The sequence below is a fragment of the Alligator mississippiensis genome, chromosome 10 (assembly GCF_030867095.1).
Source record: "Alligator mississippiensis isolate rAllMis1 chromosome 10, rAllMis1, whole genome shotgun sequence".
In the NCBI taxonomy this organism is placed as follows: Eukaryota; Metazoa; Chordata; order Crocodylia; family Alligatoridae; genus Alligator; species Alligator mississippiensis.
The window spans coordinates 41,774,730-41,796,972 of NC_081833.1; the positions used below are offsets into that span (position 1 = coordinate 41,774,730).

The 22,243-nt window shown below is 45.9% G+C and overlaps 1 protein-coding gene across 3 annotated transcripts in view; it reads right to left on the reverse strand.

Moving 5' to 3' along the window:
- GNAO1 (G protein subunit alpha o1) overlaps positions 1-22,243 on the reverse strand; it is a 383,823-nt gene that overhangs the window by 69,629 nt on the left and 291,951 nt on the right. For all 3 annotated transcript variants that reach the window (XM_019497281.2, XM_019497280.2, XM_019497282.2), the window contains exons 5-6: positions 12,909-13,037; positions 11,933-12,062 (exon numbers count right to left, since the gene is read on the reverse strand). In XM_019497281.2, coding sequence (XP_019352826.1) covers positions 11,933-12,062; positions 12,909-13,037 — 259 coding nt within the window. The remainder of the gene's footprint in view (positions 1-11,932; positions 12,063-12,908; positions 13,038-22,243) is intronic.

Consider the following 22,243-nt stretch of genomic DNA (forward strand, 5'->3'; position numbering starts at 1 on the left):
AGGGGAAAATGTACATACTATATAGAAAAAAATATGGTACCATACTTCTAGAGATGAAAAAATGGATGTGAGATGAGTTCATGCCCTTGTCTTGTGAAGGTTAAAACAGCTCTTGAACTGCCACATTTGAGAGAAGAAAACTTTTCTGTTCAATGACATTTACTGAATTATTTCATTTACTGTGTATTGCTAAATAATAACAATAACCCCATTCCTGACTAGGTAGAGGTATATTACCCACAATAGGCAGCTGTGTGTGACCCATCTGATGACCTGGAAGAAAGTTTGTCAGTTGTTTAGGTAGATCTAGGGGAAAACATGGATACTATTTTAGTTTGGCTTTAAAGTTTCTCCCTGTAGGAGATATATGAAAGCAATGGCAAATTCTGACATTCCTCTCTCCACACCTTTCATCCTTCTGCTCTGGCTATACAACAACTTCAGCACCTTACACAGCCAGGCCCAAGGCTACGGTACCATATGAGTAGAGTTTCTGATTCTTGCTGACTGTGCTAAAAGGGGAAACAGGAAGTTGTGACTGACTGGATCCATATGGTTTAGCTGTTCTGTTTGGCAAAGCTTAGATTGTTTGTTGAATGCAGGCCTTGAAATCTCATAAGCGCAACTTTCTTCTGAGATTATTAGTTCAGGATAATATGGAAAATTATCATTTCTCCTACTGTTTTTGCATGGCTGTTCCTGGCTGAAAACCATAATTTGAAGTGTCACCCTTTACTAGTTTTTATTAAGAAATTATTTCAAACAATAAAGCATATTCTATGTGCTGCAATTATAGAAATCAGTGCTGTGCCTTTTAAAGCAAAGGAGATATGTTGCTATAAATCAGGATTGTCCAACTGGTGACCTGTAGGCCACATGTGGCCCCAAGGGGTTAAACTGTGTTCCCCCCTACCTCCTCAGTTACTGGCTTAGGTTCCCCCTTTCTCCTCCCACTTTCACTGCCTGTCCCAGTCCCTGGGGTCAGGGTGGCCTACAGTGACCTGGAGCTGAGGGACTTGTAGGGAGGCAGTTAGACAGGCCAAAGCTACCATGGAGCTGAGGATGGCATCCCAAGTCAAGGATAACAAAAATTTGTTTTTTAGATATATAGGGAGTAAAAGGAAGGCCCAGGGTGGAATAGGACCTCTACTAAATGGGCATAAGCAATTGGTGACGGACAGTGGGGACAAGGCTGAACTCCTCAATGAGTTCTTTGCCTCAGTGTTCGTAAGTGAGGGGCAAGACAAGTCTCTCACTGGGATTGTAGAGAGGCAGCAGCAGGGCGCTGGACTACCAAGTGTAGACCCTGAGGTGGTGCAGAGGCACTTGGAGGCACTAGCAGCGTTTAAGTCGGCAGGCCCGAATGAGCTCCATCTGAGGGTACTGAAGGCACTGGCAGACATCATTGCACAGCCACTGGCGGGAATATTTGAACACTCATGGTGCACGGGCCAGGTCCCGGAGGACTGGAAAAGGGCCAATGTGGTCCCCATTTTCAAGAAGGGGAGGAAGAAGGACCCAGGCAACTATAGGTCAGTCAGTCTCACCTCCATCTTTGGCAAAGTCTTTGAAAAAATTATCAAGGCTCACATTTGCGAGAGCCCAGCAGGAAAAATTATGCTGAGGGGAAACCAGCATGGGTTCGCAGCAGGTAGATCATGCCTGACTAATCTAGTCTCTTTTTATGACCAGGTTACAAAACGCCTGGATGCAGGAGTAGGGGTTGATGTCATTTACTTAGACTTCAGGAAGGCCTTCGATACGGTATCCCACCCCATACTGGTGAACAAGTTAAGAGGCTGTGACTTGGATGACTACACAGTTCAGTGGGTGGTGAATTGGCTAGAGGGTCGTACCCAGAGAGGTATGGTGGATGGGTCGGTATCGACCTGGAAGGGTGTGGGCAGTGGGGTCCCGCAGGGCTTGGTCCTTGGACCGATACTCTTCAATGTCTATATCAGCGACTTGGACGAGGGAGTGAAGTGTACTCTGTCCAAGTTTGCAGATGACACAAAACTGTGGGGAGAAGTGGACACACCGGAGGGCAGGAAGCAACTACAAGCAGACATGGACAGGTTGGACAAATGGGCAGAAAACAACAGAATGCAATTTAACAAGGAGAAATGCAAAGCGCTGCACCTAGGGAGGAAAAATGTCCAGCACACCTACTGCCTAGGAAATGACCTGCTTGGAGGCACGGAAGCAGAAAGGGATCTTGGAGTCCTAATGGACTCCAAGATGAACATGAGTCGTCAGTGTGACGAAGTCATCAGAAAAGCTAATGGCACTTTATCGTGCATCAGCAGATGCATGACGAACAGAACCAAGGAGGTGAAATAATGGCCATAAGCTAGCAGAGAGGAGATTTAGACTAGACATTAGGAAGAACTTCTTCATAGTTAGAGTGGCCAAGGTCTGGAATGGGCTCCCAAGGGAGGTGGTGCTCTCCCCTACCTTGGGGGTCTTCAAGAGGAAGTTAGATGGGTATCTGGCTGGGGTCATCTAAACCCAGCACTCTTTCCTGCCTATGCAGGGGGTCGGACTCGATGATCTATAGAGGTCCCTTCCGACCCTAACATCTATGAATCTATGACTGGCTAGGGAGCTGAAGGGAACCTAGGGGCCCTGGGCTGTGCAGCATAGTGCAGTACAGTACAGAGAAGTGCAGCATGGTGTAGTGGGGGCAGCTGTAGCAGGGGGCCCACATGGTGTAGTGTGTTGCTGCAGGGAGCATTCAGCTCATGCTGTGGGGGTCTGTGGTCCCTGGCCACTCAAAAGCTTCATGACATCGCTATAAACAGTTTCTGTTTCTTCTGAACTTCAAGCAAGGCTTCCATTTTTGCAGGTAAGGGAGGGGACTTGGATCAGTGCTTATTGAACTGGTTCATTTTGTCAGCTTTTGAGTGAATGGGCTAATATGAATTTCCTGGGTGTAGCCTTTTTCCCCTGAAGAGACTGCTGATAGAATCAGCCACTAGTAGAGCACAAGTGAAGGATATCCAAAGTTTGTTTTGGATTTAAACACTATCTAGCGGGTTGCCATTTAGCCTGGCTCAAATCAGTCCTTGAGCCCTCTTATCTGGTCCCAGCAACAGTCTTTCTCTGGGCTCAGAAACACAAACTGTAATAGCCTGGGCTACTCTTCTGCCTCCCAGAGCTCAGGTAAAAGCAAACAATCCACATGAACACATCTGTAGCATGTGGCCAGCAATACAAGCTTCAAAGCACTGGGTTAATCTGCAACACAATTAAAAAATAAACACTCCTAGCCAGGGTCAGGTCTCACCCTGGGGTCTTCAGTTGAAGAAGCCTTCCTCTTCAAGCAAACTTTCTCCCCTCTCAATAATTCTCCTCACTTCCTCTTCCCATCTCCTTTTACTTTTGGGCCAGCCAATCAACTTCCCCTTATTACTGATCAGCTGAGGCAGCTGTGGCCCCTTAGGCAGATGGCCTATTACCAGCTGGCTAATTGCTCCAGCCTGCTAGCCTGCAGCCTGTTACATACCCTTCCCTCCAAGAGTGGAGGCCGAGGTAAATTCTTCCATTTCTTCTTTCTCTCCCTCCCCTTCTCTGGAGAAGTTCACATTTCCAGGGGCAGTTCCTGGATGGTGGCATATTTCAAAGTTGAATGGCTGCAGATCAAGGTATCAGTGTGTTAGTTGAGAATTTGTCTCCCCCATGGCATGTAGCCATTTTAATGGAGCATGATCAGTGACTAATTGGAAGTATTATCCCCAAGAGATAATACTGGAGGGTCTCAATGGCATTTAATCGCTAGACACTCCTTTTCAATTGTTGCATATTTTTGTTCTCAGGGAAATAGCTGCTAGCTCTGGTATATGATGGGGCATTCGCAGTCTTTGAATTCCTGTGCTAGTACTGCCCCGAGACCTCTTTCAAAAGCATCTGTTTGCACTATAAATTCTTTCCCCATGTCTGGGGAACATAGGACCAAGTCACTGCAAGCATTTTCTCTCCAAATGTACTTGCACACTCTGGTGACCACTACACCTGTTGCAGGACACCCTTTCACAGGAAATTAGTTAGGTGGGCTGTGAGGGCTACACACCTGAGAAAGAAACCTCCAATAATAGCTAGCCAAGCCTAGGAAGGATTTTACCTGTCTTTTTGTTGTGGGTACTGGGGATAGTACCACAGCCTGTAACTAGTTTATCAGGGGCCAGACCTTACCATTACCCAGGATATATCCAAGATACTTGGTCTCTGTCTTGCTGAGGTGACATTTGGTTGGGTTGACTGTAAATCCTGCTGCACATATTGACCGTAGGACTGCCCTAACTCCTTGTATGTGGTCTGTCCATGTATTGGTGAATAATATGACATTGTTAAAGTAGGTAACTACATATGCCCAGTGCAGCTGGAGTATCCAGTCTATCAACCACTGGAATGTCGCTGGGGTACCTTGGAGTCCAAAGGGGAGAGTCTGGAAGTGATATAGCCCCTATGGGGTGGCGAAGGCCACAGTTTACCAGGATGTGGGATCCAGTGGAATCTGCTAATACTCTTTTGCAAAGTCCAAGGTGGATATATACTTGGCACGGACAATTCCTTCTACCAGTTCATCTGTCCTAGGCAAGGGGTATGTGTCACATTTTGAAACTGCATTGACCCTATGAAAGTCAGTGCAGAACCTGACAGTGTGGTCAAGTTTCAGAACCAGTACAATAAGGTTGCTCCATTCATTCACTGACTCCTTTATTACCCCCACGTTCAGCATTTTTGCCACCTCTTGCCTGACTCTGTCCCTTAACCATTCCAGAATTCATAAGCATATTCTTTGGATGGTGCCCAGCTTGTGTGTGATCCAGTGTTCCACAAACATGGTCTTACCAGGTTTCTCTGTGAACATCTCCACAAACTCTCAGCACAGCATTCATCTCTCCCTGCTGAGCAGAGGTTAGTCCTCCCCTAAATGGGGCCCTGCTGGTGGACTGGTGGGAGGATCCTGAACCTCTGAAGTAGCTGTCTTCCAGTACAGGGCCATCAGGCAAGCTTCTCAGGCAACCCAAGGTTTTAAAAGGTTTACAAGATTACACCTGTGACTTGCAACACATCCCTATGTGGTGTATTTCGTAGCTGACCCACCTGACTTGCTGTATTACTTCAAATGGGCCCTGCCATTTTGCCAATAGCTTACTTTCCAATGATGGAAATAAGAGTAACACTTGGTCTCCAAGCTGATATACCTGTAGTTGGGCCCCTTTGTTATAGTGCTATAGTGCTGTCCTTGCCTGTGCTGGGTAGCTTCAAGGTTTTCCTTTGTAAGCGTCCCCACCAAATCTAGATGTTCCTGTAACTTTAGGACATATTGTAGGACATTCTGTGCTGTAGAGGTCTGGGTCTGCCATGATTCCTGCAGTCAGTTTAGCACTCCTTGGGGCTGTCTCCCATATAACTACTCAAATGGCAAAAAGCCGGTAGAGGACTGAGATACCTCTTGAATGGCGAACAGCAGGTAGGGGAGTAGCTGGTTCCAATTTCATAGCTCATTCAACACAAGCTTCAGTAATATCCCTTTCAATGTCTGGTTAATCACTCAATGATTCCAACAATTTGGGGGTGGTACACCGAGGTCTTGATTGATCAGACTTTGAGCAAACTCCAAACCTCTTATAACAGCTGGGACCAAAAAAAAAAAAAATGTACCTTGGTCAGTTAAGACCTCTTTTGGGATGCCCACCCAGGAAAAAATCTGTGTTAGTTCCAAGGCCATGGATTGGGCAGATGCCGTCTGAATTGTTACAGCCTCCAGGTAACAGGTGGCATAGTCCACAAGAACTAATGTGAACCAAGCACCTTGACAGCTGGGTTCCAGAGGACTGACTAAATCCACTCTGACCCACTCAAACAGGGTATCAAACAGGGGAACAGGCACCTATGGGGTTTTAGGACTGAGCTGGGGTGCTACTAATTGGTATTCAAGGCATGAGGCACAGTACTTCTTAATCTCATCAAGTGTTCTGGGCCAGAAGAATCTCACGAGCAACTAGCTCTGGACTTTCTCCTGCCCCACATGACCTCTCCACAGTATGTCATGAGCCAGTCTTGCTTGTGGTAAGGCCAGGGCACCAACAGCTGGGACTGTCAAGTTCCTGTGGCCCAGTCTTTGGTCATCTGTACTAGAAGGTCCCCCGGTCATTCAAAGTGGGGGTCCTGGTTGGTCAGGTGGGGGTCGAGGACTGCCACATTAGCGTGGGCCAATTGGCCATATAGTTTTGCAAACATAGGGTTTCCCACTGGTCCCAAAAGAAATCCTGAGTCACTCCCAATTGACCCAGTTCCAGCTTGGTGCCAGGCTCAGTGGGCCCTGGCATGTCACCTCCCCCTTCTAGAGGGTCTAAATTACACTGGACTGCAACCCCTTTTCCTAAGTGCTTCTGTTGCCCAAGAAGGGCTTCTCGCTGAGCTTGCCACTGCTCTTGGTGTGACCAGGGCTGAAGTCCAAACAACTCTGGATCCGAAAAAGGGAAGATCTCTCCAAGTGGAGGCTTCGCTGGGTTGGAGCTCATCAGGGGCTCCTGCATTTGACAGTCTTTACGTAGCAGTCAACCCATTGAGCCCTAGTCCCTCACCACTCTTTACAGGGACCATATAGCTCCACAGGTCAGGGTTCCCCCGCCCCATTTCCTATGAGATATGCAAATGAGAACCCACAGTTCATTTGGGGACAATCTTGGGCCCAGGGCCCCTTCTTCCCATACCGGAAGCAGGTTGGCTTGGCATCTAGCCTTCTCTGTAGACTGTGGGGTGGCCTCAGGGCTACCAGGGCCCTGGCAAGATCAGCAGATGGGCCGTCTCTGAGCTGGGGTCAGGGCAGTGATAGCGCTGCTGCTCAGTCTGGACCTCTTCATGTCATCCCCATAGATACCCTGTGCTCACTGGGCTTTCCCTTACTGCTTAGCAGCCAACTTCTCCAGAGGTCCCGACGCATAAGTTCCACCCCCAGAAATCTTCTGCCCTCCTAATGGCCTCTTCTAGAGTGGTCACATGGAGGCAGTACACCCACTTGCACATCTCTGCTGGTAGGACAGCAAAAAATTTCTCCAGTACCACCAGCTCCACAGTCTCCCCCACTGATCTGGTATCTGGGTGGAGCCACCAGGTACATAAATCCTTTAGGCTCCAAGCCATAGTTTGGGGACAAGTGTGAGCATCTCAGGCCTTACTACTAAACCGTCGTCAGTAGGCATCCTCAGGGAGGCCCAGGCAATTGAGAATTGCTGCTTTAAGCATCCTATTGTCTTGAGCCACTGCTGACCCCAAAGAAGCTTGGGATTCCCCCATAAGAAGTGGGGCCAAATGCATGGCCCAGGTGTCCTGGGTCCACCAATACTTCTCTGCCACACATTTGAGTGTGGCCAAGAAGGCTTCTGGGCCACTGGCTGGTCCCACCTTGTTCAGAACCCCAGGCTCCCTCCCAGGGTACACAGGGCCTCCACCCCCTGGAGCAACATTCCTCTACCATGCCATCTGCTGTTGTAAGAAATCCTGCTGTTGGAGTTGCAGCTCTTTTTGAAATTCCTGCCGTTGCTGCTGCAGATCTCTTTGAAATTGCTGTTCCTGCAGCTGTAGTTGATGAAATGGCAGCTGTTGCAGCTGAAGGTGTTGCAAAAGAGTCTCCTTTTCTATCCTTGGAGGGAGGTTTCAAATTACCTTCATTCTCTACCAGCTGTAGTGGAGTACCAGCTAGCCTGGCTCATATCAGTCCTTGAGCCCCTGAATCTGGTCCCAGCAACAGTCTTTCTCTGGGCTCAGAAACACAAACTGTAATGCCCTGGGTTTTTTGCTTTCCAGGGCTCAGGCAAGATCAAACCATTCACATGAACACACCTGTAGGATGTGCCCAGCAACACAAGCTTCAAAGCCCCAGGTTAATCTGCAAGACGGGGCTCAGTTGCTAATACAAACCAATTCCAGAATAAACGCTCCCAGTCAGGGTCAGTTCTCACCCTCTGGTCTTCCAATCAGTCCTCCCTCTCCAAGCAAACATTCTCCCCTCTTGGTCCTCCTCCCCCTCACTTCCTCTTCCTGTCTCCTTTTACTGCTGGGTCAGCCAATCAACTTCCCCTCATTACTGATCAACTGAGCCAGCTGCGGCCCCTTAGGTAGGGCTATGCAAAGCTTCGGTCCCTCATTCGATTTAGCGGAGATTCAACCCAATTCTGTGGCCGTATCTCTGAATCTAAATTGAATCAGGAGACCCTTTAATCTCTCTGAATCAAATCGAAGCCCTCTGAATCGATTTGGAAAGATTTGGAGATTTGGACATAGGCACAGATTTAAATGTATTTTCTACATAGCTCAAGGTAGCAGGTGGTTCATGAATACTGTGATGGTGCAGCGGATGAAGCATCCCACAGGAGCTTGGGGTGGGGGTGGGGCCCCAGCATGCTCGGCAGCAGACCTGGAAGTGGACCAGAAGCACTTCTGGTCCACTTCCGGGTCTGTCAGGGTCCCCAACACTCCCCCTGGCTCAGTGGCTGGTGCCTCCTGGGTCTGGGGGGGCACCCAGGGTCCCCCCATGGTCGATTGCTGAACCAGGTGGCCGGGGGGGGGCAGCGTGTTCCCCGGTGGACTCAGAAGTGGACCAGTACTTCCAGGCCACTTCCAGGATCACCACCGAGTATGCAGGGGGGCCCCTTGCACTCCTGTGGGATGCTCCATCCACCCCACCATTGCAGCGTTCATGAGCCACGCCTGGTACCTCGAGGTATGTAGAAAAAACAGTTAAAGCTGTGTCTATGGCCAAATCGCTGATTCTCCGAATTGGCATCGAATTGTCAGATTTGGATTTGGCTGAATCGAATCGGGCACAGTGATCCGAATCAACAAATTGAATACAAAATTCAGGATGAATCCGAATCTGAATTGAATATGGCCCATTTTGCATGCCCCTACCCTTAGGCGGGTGGTCTGTTACCAGCTGGCTAATTGCTCCAGGCTGCCAGCCTGCAGCCTGTTACAGGCTGACTCCATTTTAACTGAAGTTTCACCCTCTTAAAGTATAATTCTACTCAATATAGTGTAAAATGGCATTGTGAGCCCTCACAATTATTGTCAATGATATGCTCAGTTCACATCACACACATCCTGGGATCTGGCACTCAAGCCAGGTATTTTTTTCCTTCCATATCATCACCAGTAATAAGGACTCAGTAAGTTGTCATATACCTGTTCAGCCAAGGTGCATTCAAGGGTATTGCTCAGGTGCAAACAACCAGCACTTAGCATTTCTACAGGAGATGCATATGGAAGAAAATAATTCACTTTATTCTCTAAACTTTATTGCCTTTGTGTCAACAAGCAAGAAGCAGCAACAGCTTACTTTCATTAATAAAATCAGCAGATGTGACTGATGCACACAGATGGCAAAATCAGCTGACTGATGCACACAGATGGCAAAATCAGCTGATGGCAAAATCAGCTGACAACAGCTTTCACTGTTAGTATTTTAGAGCAAATCATCTCTACAGGAAGGAAACAGTAGGCTAAAGCTGTAGGCAAAACTGTCCCTAACTGGAGGGTGGTAGGGAAACCAAGTGAGGCTCTATTGCCTATGGTGGTAGTGGTTTCAACTCCTATCTTCATGGGAAGTCTGTATTTTAGAAAGAATACGGTGACAATATTAAACTTTGTTATTTTTCTTAGCTATTTGTGCAGAGCTCAGTAGGGATTCATTTTATTTAGACTAAATGAGCATTCTACTGGAATATATTTTGTTTAAACTGGCAAGTATTCATTCAAAGACTGATGATAAAATGGGTAAACTATGAGAATCCATGTGCCTTCCTACTGCTGGGGATACGGGGGAGTACAAAGCAAAACAAAATTTAAATGGAAATAAAATGGCAGTTTGTTGGTGTATGCAGCAGCAGGGAGCCACCCCCTCCTGACCTCTGGATGAGCCACCCATGGCTCTGTCCTGTTCCCCACCCTGGCCCCAGACCCAGCATCTGCCTCACTCCCTCCCTCACTGTGGGGACCTTGATCTGCCCTGCCCTGTTCCCCTCTCTCCCTAGACTTACTGGCAGGCAGCTGGAGGATCTGCTCTCCACTGTTGCCTGGGGCTGTATTCCTACTCATGTTCATATGTATGTGTACGTGGCACCCCTGCATATTGCTCTCTCCAGCCCTTGCAGCCTGGAACTCTGCCAGCCTGCAAGGGGAAACCCACCATTTCCTGTTTTTTCCCCGCAGTAAACAAAAAACCCGGATCCCTGCATGACATTGGAAATCTGGAACAAATGCTGTCCCAGAGTCATGCAGTCCAGGACCGGGACTTAATGTTCCCATTTTGGGATTGTTCTACCCAATTAGAGATGGGTGGTTACCCTACCCTCTTCCCAAGAGGGCAAGGCCCTTGGGCCTATGCAGATTTCCTCTTTCTGATGGGTGACCATCTCTTGGGGTTTAGGAAAAAATGGCCAACAAGCAGACACAAAACAGATGTGTATCCTATTATTTTAGATCTATATGACAGATGACACTAGCATTATTACAAAAAATTGACCCTAGAGTTGATGGCTGGGATTATGTGGACACTAAAAGGCTTTAATGTCTACATATAATTGAGTTTTAAAGTCAGTTTTTCATTTTATTTTAAGCTTTTGAAAAACTCAGCCAATTACAATGGGATCCATAGGTGATAGAAGATGTTAGTTATCAGTTAGTGATCATGAAGTGGGTTAGGGTCAGTAAAGAACCTCAGTCTGAGGCTTGATTTATTTATATGGTAATGAACAGTAATATCAGTTTAAATTCATGAGTGATGTGATGTGATAGAAGATTTATGCAAGTAGGTGATCTCTTTACCAGAATTAATTAATCTGATGAGGAAGATACAAGATATCATTACCAAAAGAGTCTGCTTAGGAGTACCTGATTATCTACAAATTATAAACTGATTTTTAGAATTCGATCCTGCCAGTTTTAACATCTGATTCTTTAGCAATAGGAATGGAATGAAGTTCGGGGCCTGGTACAGAATCTGGTGATCATAGCAACCACTTCTGGTGTTGTGTATTAGCCACAAAGAAAACATTTCCCAAGCTTTTGGTCTGGCTTTTGGTTTTTCATAGTCAGGCAAATGCAACTACTTTTAAATGACAGTCTCAACTGCTCATCAGTCCTGTGTCTGACAGCCCAACTTCCCAAATGCATATATATCTGTCTTTTTGTATGCCACGTGTAGGTGGTGAAAAGCAATGATGGCGGCTATTATTTCACTCTTGAAATGTGCATATGTCTAACTCATTCAGGTGAATGGTAGTTCCACATAAACATCAGAGAGCCAATACATCCTGCTTTCTCTTATTTTTACACAGCTGTGGTATTTCAAACATAGTACTATAGCAGGAAGTTGCAAGACTCTTATTAAACACATTCCCCAAGAAACAGAACACTTCCAGTGTAACTCCTGAAAATGAATTTCTTCTGCAGTTAAAAGTAAGTTCTCCTGATAGCTTGCATCTGACTGAGATATTCATGGTGTTGGTATAACTTTCTGTGCCTAGATGCCCCTGTTGATTATTGTCTTTCCTGAAGCTTATTTTCAAAACCACCATTGCTTATTACCCTACCCTTTGGTCCAAGGTCCTTTTCATATCCCAATACATTTCACATAGATCAACTAGAGAGAAAAGAAAACATTTTAACCTAATCAGAGCAATGAGCTATTACTACAGCAATAAGCTGTAGTAATTCCACTCTGGGGAATGGAAGACTTAATTTCATAAGTAGGGAGAAGAAGGGAATCTCCATAGCATTTTAGAGTCAAGGGAAGACATATGATAACCAAAAGCACACAAATCTTGTATGATAATAGAATGAAAGGCAATCATTGAACAACAGAAGGCTATGTGACAGGGCAGTGATAAGGTGTCTGGGCCTCTGTCACCTGATAAGCACTCACCGTGGTTTCATCTTCATGGAGTACCTGGTCGTAACCACTCAGCGCCACACAGAAAATGATTGCTGTGACGTCCTCAAAGCAGTGAATCCATTTCTTACGTTCTGATCTCTGACCTCCCACATCGAACAGCCTGTGCATGAAACAGGGACGGCTCTTCATTTATTCTTCATTAATAAAGAGGAAATGTTAGTGATACCTTTGCATTTCTCAGTTTTCATCCCCAGACAATTCCAAGTATAGGGCAACAGAGCCTGCAATAGCTCACATCACTGCTTCCTCTGAGGTGTGGAACCCCTCCCTCTGCAAGGGAGAATCCTAAGGACACCTGCTAGCAGGGAAGCTCATGACAGCATAGCTTGTTTGTGGGTTGATTGCTCTGGGGACTTTGGTGACTTCACAGGTGAGGTGCCTTCATGAAAAGAGCCCTTGATTCTGTAGTACATAATAAAACGTGTGCTTGAAACATCTTTCCCCCTGCATTTGAGAGAAGAATTACTGGCATGCCCCTCGAGTGTCAATCGGAAGTGTTTCCATTCACCTACATAGCATTATCCCATTTAGGTGAGAATTCATTCTGCTATTTTTACATTTATGAAGCTAGACTGGCCCAGTGGTATATTTAGTTTTCATATTGTATCTCCAGCACTGATGGTTCTGAGGAAGATAAAAAAAACCCTCTGTTATGTGCACATGTAGAATACCTTGTCTATAGGGAAATCTTACCTAATGTAAGTCAAGCTGTGCCTTCCATAGCAGAATGGTGAACCATTTTAAAACACTTTATGCCAATAGTTGTAGCCCTGCAGAAATCTGGTTCTTGCTCAGGTGGAGCACAGCAGCTAGTTAAATAAATCATGCATGGTATATTATGCAGGTTTGGGACAGAAGAAATTTGAGCCAAGATACCATAGCTGCCATCACATAATGCCAACAATCACTGTCTGAAAAGATAATATTGCATTCACACCAGACTAACCTGAAGTGGAGGTTTTTGAATGTGAAATGGGTTTCTACAATGCCGGTTGTTTTGACCCTGGTCCGAAGGATATCTTGCTCTGTTGGCTGGTAGTCCGCAGCTCCGATTCTATCTAAGCTGTCTAGGTAGCTATGAAATGAAAAACAAAACAAAACCATAAGAATAAGAAGCTCAAGGAACTTTGTTAGTTTATGATAATCCAAGTGCTAGACCCAGCACTCTTTCCTGCTTATGCAGGGGGTTGGACTCGATGATCTATTGAGGTCCCTTCCGACCCTTAAAAAAAAAAAAAAAAAAAAAAAAGAATTGAGAATGCAGGAAAAAAGAGAGCTGGAAGGGTCCTCAAAAGGTCATCTAGTCCAATCCCCTGTTCAATCAGTATCCACTACTTATTAATCGATGTTGGCTTTATTTTTCCAAGCTGTTCATATTCTTGTCAAGAAAAAATTCTGCATTGAAAACCTTTAAATCAAACCATACTGGCCCAGGTAACTAGACCCAACGCTGAACTAGAATCAGGAACTTAAACAATTATGTCCTGAGTGATGTGATTCCAGACTGTGAATTATGTATTTACTATTATTCACTGCAGTAGTGCCCAAGGGCTGCAAAGGGGTACCAGGGCCCATTGGGTTCATATTGTATGTATGTGGAACAAAAAGCTGCTCCATGTCCTGAAGATTCTTACAATACTGTAGATCCCTGTTTGATCAAAACATTGGGGTTTTTTTAATTAAGCTGTCAGGCAGTGTAGTGTTCTGAGATGCTGCTGTAGAATACTGTTATGTTTTCTTTGTAACATTCATTTCCAATTTTTTTCTCCCAAAATATCAGCTTCTTGAGAGTGTCTTCTGTATCTGCAGAGCACCCGGCATATTTTGGGTTCTTTTATAATGTAAATGGTTATCAAATAGTGATAGATAAATTGGGAGGAGGAAAGAAAAATGCATACAGCAGGTAGAGAAGTATGACATGTCTACACTGTCATGAAGGCTGTGTTGTGTTGCATAGATACATCTCAGGCAGCTTGAGATAAATTAGTTGGCTATTAGGAGCAATGTATTGATGCTTAACATTGAATTCAACATGGACTGCAAAATATGTATGTGAATCAGGGTTAAACCTTGGGTGGTGAGCCCCTGCCAGGCTCTCTGCTACCACAAATAGACTGCTAGTTCTGCCCCAGCTAGCTTGGGTAAGCATGTCACAGCTGCAGTGTGCAGTTACTTGTGGGTTGTGTCTACATCAGCTCTCAAGGCTATCACTGAAAAATAAGCCATGCCCACTCACTCTGGTTCTGTGCCCTCCAAACCTGCAACTCAGGGGGCAGAACACATTCTTGGGGCCCCGCCTTGCTGTTCTCAAGATCTGTTTCTGTCATGCCAGAGAACAGCTGTAGGGGTCTTCCTAGCACATCCCACTGTCTGATTTATGGGTGAGTGCACAGAACAGAAGCAGGTGGCCAGGGCTTAATTTTCAGTGGCAGCCTCCAAAGTAGCTCAGAGGCAATGTTGACATGTCCTTAGAGCAAAGAACCTTTTATTTTATTTAGCTTCAGCACCAATGTTTAAAAGTATTGACCTAGGTAACTATTAAGGGCTTCATTTTTCCATGGTATACACAAATATAAGGTTTAGTGGGCGTGTATACATGTGCAATTAATGCGAAGCAATAAACTCCAGAGCAATTTGAGCCAGAGTAAACTACTCCAGGCACAGTGCCTACACGTGTGTCCGGAACAGGAGCAATTTGAGCCGGGGTAGAGGAGTTTATGCCAGGGCCACTCAGTCCTGAGCTCTGGGTGGTGGTGTCAGGTGATGTTGGGCTGGCTGGGGCATGAGGGTGCTGAAAGTGCAAGACTGTATGACTAGGCAGCAGGCAGGAGTCTGGCTCCCCACTGGCTGGGCTGACCAGGCACAATTTATGCCTATGACCAGCATCTACATGTGCATTTAATCACAGTAAATTACCCCGGAGGCAGTACAATTTTACTGCATCATAAATTAGTTTACTGGGACCTAATACCATTGCATGTATAGATAGGGATGCTTTACTCCACAACTAATTAGCCAGTAAAGCGCATATGTAGACGTGGCCTATAAGAACTTGCTTCTGATTGGGGCTCAACAATTATCTGATCCAGCAATATGCTTCAGCAGGCACTTAACACAATCCCACTGAAATTGGTGAGGCCATGCACATGGTTAAGGTGGGCCACAAGCTTAAGTACTTTGCCAAATAAGGCCACTGTGCACAGCATGCTGCAAGACTGTCTCCAATACTCTACTGTAGTTATAAAGGACTCTGTGCATTAATATTGAGAAATAAGGTGGCTGAAAGCAGGAGCATTGGTTTGTATGATGAAGTGTGAGTCACTGGCTTTATGAATTGGACTTAATTATTTATTTGCATAGGAACCAACTCAAAGTCTGCAAACTATGCCTGGTTAGATAGTTTAGGTAAAAGATTGCCATTAAACTGTTCACGATTTTTCACTTTGCTTAATCATCATTGTTAGAGTGGTAGCTGGTAGCAACGCTAGAGGTACTGCTCTGATCTAGCTTGGGTAACAATCCAAAAATTATGGTAGTAGAAACTGCAAACTTATGGTAAAGGAATCCTGGCCCCACTGAAGTTAATGGCTAAACTTTCCTTGACTTCATGTGGGATGGGATTGCAGTTTATTTCTAAATACTGGGTACTGCTCACATCCCAAGGTAGCAGGGACCATGCAAGTGCTTAAATAGACAGACTGACAGGCAGATAGATAGATAAAGGCTGGGATTTTCAAAGAGCTTAAGGGAATTACAAACCCAATACCCACTGACATTTGACGGTATTTGGATATCTAATTCTTTTAAGCTTCTTTGAAAACCTTAGTCAAGATAGTCATCCATCTATCTTGCATAGATCATGCTGAAATTTTGTTTGTATGGAGGTTTTGTGATGTAAAAAAATAGAAGAACAGGATGAAACCTACTAAGTTGATTTTCATTTATGCCCTGAGTGAACCCAGGTGTCTTTTGAATTGAAAGAACCTCAAGCTCTTTACTAAGCCACTTTCATCATTTGATTCCCTAATCATATGCTATATTCCATTTAATTAAAAAAAAAATCCCAATGTCTCTGTGAAACTGAAAAACAAACCCCTCTTCAGCCTACTCATGTCGTCTTATATTTTTACTCCCGATCATTTTCATTATTCATTTTCAGTGAAAAATCACAGAATTATGTCACCCAGGGAAACATGCAAGGTTTAAGTAGGCATTATTTTTACTATGCCCTTTGTCAGGTATTTAAAAATATCATGATTTTGTGACAGATGCTTCCTTAATAGACTTATGATGGGCTATGGATATATGAATAGGGCTACATCAGCTCATCGTGGTAATAAGATTCCTCGCTGTGATGACTGCAGACATAATCACTCATTTATTCACAACTGGTTGTCAGTTTCCATTATTTAAGAGGTGGCTCTCTGAAGATGTGAATCTCTCTAACTTCATGTTTCCATAAACAGGCAGCTTTGCAGTTTTTACATGTGTTTGCTTATACCTGCTGACCCATGTTCTCACGAGAAAAGCTCAAAGAGTTCAAAGAGCTCAAACTGTACTCTGGTTCTGGGGTATATGTTGGGACTCATGTATCCATTCATCGTTGTTTCTTGCACAATAGGCTTAGCTCCCTTCACCTCAGCATGTTTCCTGATAGCTATTCCTTTGAGTCCTTTGGAGTAATTATCCAAAAAGACATTTCCTCCTTAATCTACATCATTCAGGGTTAGCATTATTCCCTAGACTATGGAGGTTCAGATCCTTAGTTTTTTTACAATTCCAGTCTGCTGTAATGCTGGGTGTTCTCCCTATCTATACCAATATCAAATCCTTTTTGTCTATGTCAAAGTGAGCTCTTGGATTTTATATCTGGTGGTGGTGAAGACCACAGGCCAATTGCACATTGTAAGAAAAAAGATACATACTTTCATCACTTGTGAATTGTTTGCTATTTGCCCTCGCTTTAATCTCTCCTCATTCATTTGTAGCCAGAGAAGTTTAATAGGAATGCTTGCTACACCTTCTCTACTCCTTTCACTACTGCGTATACTTGGAGCAAAATTATTTCTATTTAACTTTTTGCAACTAAAACAAGCCCATTTTGCATCCCAATCAAAAATGTAATTGATCTTTGCGGTGGGACACTGTCACCACACAACTGCCATGTGAATTTGCAGATGTCTGCTTTATAGATTCATAGATGTTAGATGTTGGAAGGGATCTCAGTAGGTCATTGAGTCCAACCCCTTGCCCTGGGTAGGAAAGAGTGCTGAGGTCAGATGACTCCAGCTAGGTGCTTGTTCAGTCTCCTCTTGAAGACCTCCAGGGCAGGGGAGAACACCACTTCCCTTTGGAAGTCCATTCCAGATTCTGGCAACCCTTACTGTGAAGAAGGTCTTTCTAATGTTCAACCTAAATCTGCTCTCCATCAGTTTGTGGCCATTGTTCCTAGTTACTCCAGGGGATGCCCTAGTAAATAGAGCATCTCCTATTCCCTGATGCCCTCCCCTTATGAATTTATAGGCAGCCACAAGATCACCTCTCAGCCTTCTCTTGTGAAGGCTGAAAAGATCTAGGTCCCTCAGTCTCCCCTCATTGGGCCTTGCCTGCAGGCCTCTGACCATACGAGTGGCCTCCTCTGAATCCTCCCAAGATTCTCCTCATCCCTATTGAAGTGCGGCACCCAAAACTGGACACAGTACTCCAACTGTGGCCTGACCAGTGCCGCATAGTGCCGCCTAGAGTCCATAGAAGCATCACTTCTCTGGACCTGTTTGTCATGCATCTGCTAATGCATGATAAAGTGTGGTTAGCCTTGTTGATCACTTCATCACATTGGCGACTCATGTTCATCTTGGAGTCAACAATGTCTCCAAAATCCCTTTCCGTTGCCGTGCTGCTGAGAGGGTCATCCTCCAGCCTGTAAGTGTGTTGGTGGTTCTTTTTGCCCAGGTGCAGCACTTTGTACCTGTTTTTCTTGAACTGTATCCTATTTCCTTCTGCCCATTTTTCCAACCTGTCTACATTTGCCTGGATCTGTTCCCTACCCTCTGGTGTGTTAACTTTTCCCCATAATTTGGTATAATTTGTGAATTTGGACAGGGTGCTCTCCACGCCCTCCTCCAAGTCACTGATGAAGACATTGAATAGCACCGGTCCAAGGACCGAGCCTTGTGGGACTCCATTGCCCACATCTTTCCAGGTCAATATCAACCCATCTACCACCACTCTTTGGGTGTGAACCCTAAGCCAGTTTGCCACCCACCTGACCATGTAATCATCAAACTCACAGACTGTCAGTTTATTTATGAGAACAGAAAGAGATACTGTATCGAAGGCCTTCTTAATGTCTAGGTAGATGACATCTACCTCGACTCCTGAATCTAAGCATTTTGTGACCCAGTCATAAATAGGAACCAGGTTAGAAGGCAAAATCTACCTGCAATGAACCCATGCTTATTTCCTGTCAGCATTATTTCCCCTGCTGGGCCCACAAATATGGTCCTTAATGATTTTTTCCAGAGTTTTCCCAAGGATAGAGGTGAGACTAACTGGCTAGTAGTTTCCCAGTTCCTCCCTCCTCCCCTTCTTGAAAATAGGGACCACATTGGCCCTTTTCCAGTCCACTGGGACCTGACCGTAGTACCATGAGTGCTCGAACGGCTGTGCCAGTGGCTCTGCTATGACACTGGCCAATTCCTTCAGCACCCTTGGATGAAGTTCATCCGGGCTTGCTGATTTGAACACATCCAGCCCCTCCAAGTGCCCCTTCACTAAGTCTGTGCTAACAGTTGGTGTGCTGGTGTCCCTCCTGTGTCTATCTATGATCCAGAGGCCTGCTTCAGATGGCCTGGTTTTGGTTTTGTTTTTATTTTAGCTGAGTCTGGTTCCCTCACTTGCTGGATGTATTTCAGTCTTCAAAGAATGGCAGACTCAAATTACCCCAGTTGTTAATAAAGACCTATCACAAAGGTTGTTACTGAGTGCATCTACACAAGATGCTTTAATGTGAACTAGAGCTAATTACAGCACAGTAAGTATCTGCATCTACACCCGCAGATGCTTGTTGTACAGTAATTGGCTCTAATCATGAGTAAATTCACTACCTGCAATGAAAGTAGCAAATTTACTTGTGATTAGTAACTGTGCCTGTGGACCCCTGACTGAGAGAAAATGTACATGTAGACCCATGACTGGGAGTAAATGTGCTCCTGGTTAGCTGGGCAGCAGGGGGCGGGATGTTGCTCCCTGCCCGAAGGACCTGCCTGTTGCTGGGGTGCAGGGAAAATATCCCCCTGGCCCAGCAGCAGGGAGCTCCCAGCCCCTGCTCTATGATTACAGGGCTGGTGCTGGGAGATCCTTCTCTCCCAGCATCGATTCTGTGATCACATGGCTAGTGCTGGGAGATCCTTATTTCCCAGAGCCAGCTCCATGATTGTGGGGCCAGGACTGGGAGATGTCTCAGCCCTGGCCCCACAACCACAGGGCTCCGGCTGGGAGAAAAGGATCTCTCAGCCTGGGTCCCACAACTGCAGGGCTCAAGCTAGGAGATAAGGGGTCTGGGAGTGGGGTCTGGGAGCTCCTACTGGTGGGGTCTGGGGAGCCTGTTCCCTGTCCAGCTCCATGATTGTGGAGCTGGGCAGGGAACAGGCTCTTCAGCAGCTGTGGGTCTGGGGACTGTCCCAGTCAGGGACAGGTCCTAGACCTGTGCCCTGATCGGGTGATTGAGGTGCAGGGCTTCAAAAGAGCTGCAGGGGTGGGGAAGGTCCCAGCTTCCTGCTCCATCCACCAGTGAGGCAGCTAACAGGGAGCCCCCAGCTGGATGGGGAATCCCAGCCCAGCAAGGGACTTACTGCTAGATGCCCCACCGGTGGATCAGGGCAGGGGACTGGGACCTGCCCCTCCCCTGCAGCTCTTTCCAAGTCTCTTGCCTCTAACTGGGCAGCCCGGGCCAGGAGCTCCCTGCTGCTGGGGCAGGGAGACATTGTCTCCGCCCCGGCAGCAGGCAGCCCCCTGCGGGCAGGGAGCAATGTCCCAGGCCCCGCCAGGAGACAGCTTTCTCCTGGCCTGGTGCTCCCTGCCAGCCCCTGGGCTAGCATCCAAGGGGAATCTAGAGCTCCCCCTAGCAGCTGCAGGGGGCCAGTGCAGGTGGGGATGCACCAATGTATTGGGTGGCTGGCACAGATAAAGAGGAGAAATTACATCATTGACTATCGACTTTTTTTGGTTATTGTAGCTGATAATTATGGCCATGTATCTGGAGAACTGTGGTGAGTGTAGTCTAGTCCCCATGCCCTGCCACTAGCCTGAGCCTGCAGCAGGCTACAGGTCCCAGTGAACAGCAGGATGGGGAGGGGGTGCTGGGGAGTGGTCATGGGGTACTGCACTCAGCAACAAAGGGATTGTTATTGGCTCTTGCTGCTGCTGCCACTTGCATGACAATGCTGTGCATGCAGCAGGAGCCTGAGTATTGGGGCTGCTGCGGAAATGTGCTCTGCATGGGTAGGATAAGGTGCCGTGTGCGGGACATTCCGCTGTGCTGGGCGCTGGGCACTTCTCCCCAGCAGCTGTGGGAGCTCGGCTACATGGGGCTTGCTGGCGCTGAGGCAGTGCTGTGCTCTGGGGCTCCAAATGTGCCCAGAGCCACTGTCTGCATGAGAGTCTGCCTCACCCCACCCGCCCAAGATGACTGCATGGGGCTGTGAGTAGGAGCTGTGGGCAAGGGGGTGACGTGAGTGGGAATAAGGTGGTCACTGCCTTCCTTATCAAGGGCTGGAGCAGGCAGGAGACGTGTGTGTGTTTGTGATAAATGCAAAACAAACAAAGAAAAAAGGTTTATTTATGTCAGTAGTTTAAAATGCCTTGCACTATTACTAAATAGCGGTTATTGGACTGACATCAGCCAACATGTTTAGTTAATCACTGGCTATTGGTATTGGTCAAGATGTTTATTGGTGCACCCCTAGATGCAGGGTCAGCGGGGGTGGGAACAGATTGCTGCCATGAGCAGCAAATCTGCTCCTGAGACCCTGCATGTGTAGATGCCTGCCCAGGAGTGTTTACTCATGAGTAGTTTACTCATGAGTAAACTGCTCCCAGATCAAATGCATGTATAGACACACCCACTGTGTTGTAAGAAATGTTATATGCACACCCACTGAATTTTACTATAAATGTATGATAGGACCATAGTTACTACATGCTAGAAGGAAGCGGAAACTTCCTTTCTGATAGAACTTAGGTTGTTAAAGTTTCTCAGCAGAGAAGCCCTGCTAGGAACAGGGACTCAAGTTCTGCATTATTGAGGATGGAGAGAAATCACTTCAAAGTACAATTAGCGTACCATTAAGAACTGTAACTCAGAGGCCAAACCACTCCTGTAGGTAATTAGTTGTCACAGCCAACAGTCTTGATGACCGATAATCCCAACGGAGGTCAGCATCAGTTTAACTAGCAGAAATAACACCACTTCGGAGTACATGCAGTAACCCCATACTCTCCTCATTCTACATCATTTCCATTGCACAGTGTTGGAAAATATTTTACTTCCTTGGGCTCTAGGTTTTTTAAACTGAAATGCAAGCACATCTGATGAGGCATGTAAGAACTTATCTACTGATGAAGAAAGGACAATTTTAGGTACATGATCAAGTCTCTAGCCCTTACATTATTGTGTTGAATAGCTCTATTGCTGTATGCATCTTTTATTTCAAAGCTTTGTTCTGAAGCAAATTCCAGGTTCCCAAGAAATACTGTATAGGCCATATCCTGTGAGGACAGACCAATGGTAAATTGTCTCAATAGCCAATGCTGCATGCCTCACAGGACTCAGCCCCTTCATAATGCACTAAATTGGGTACAACACTGCCCCAAGGGGGAAACTTCTTCCTGACTGTCACTGATTGTTTCAAATGCCCAGTCAACAAAAATGCAGCAGAGGCTGTTGCTCAGTAGAATAGTTTGGGTCTGTTGACAAGGGAGAACAAGATTTTCAGCATGGCACAAAGGAATTTATACTCTTTGCTATTGACATGAATAAAACAAAGTAGTGAAATAAAACAAAGTAGTGAAACCCCTGATTCAGCATCAAAGGTGATCTTTTGTCATCTTGCAAGTTTTTTGGATTAGGATTTGTACCGCTCTTTAACCAAACTGCTGTAGGACCTGAGCCTGGTACCCTGCTTTACTGCCTTTTACTGTGTGTGAATGAACACAAAAAATAAAAAACTCAATGTTTGTTAACAGATCCCTCATGATTATCTCAGTTATTTCTTGTTGTGC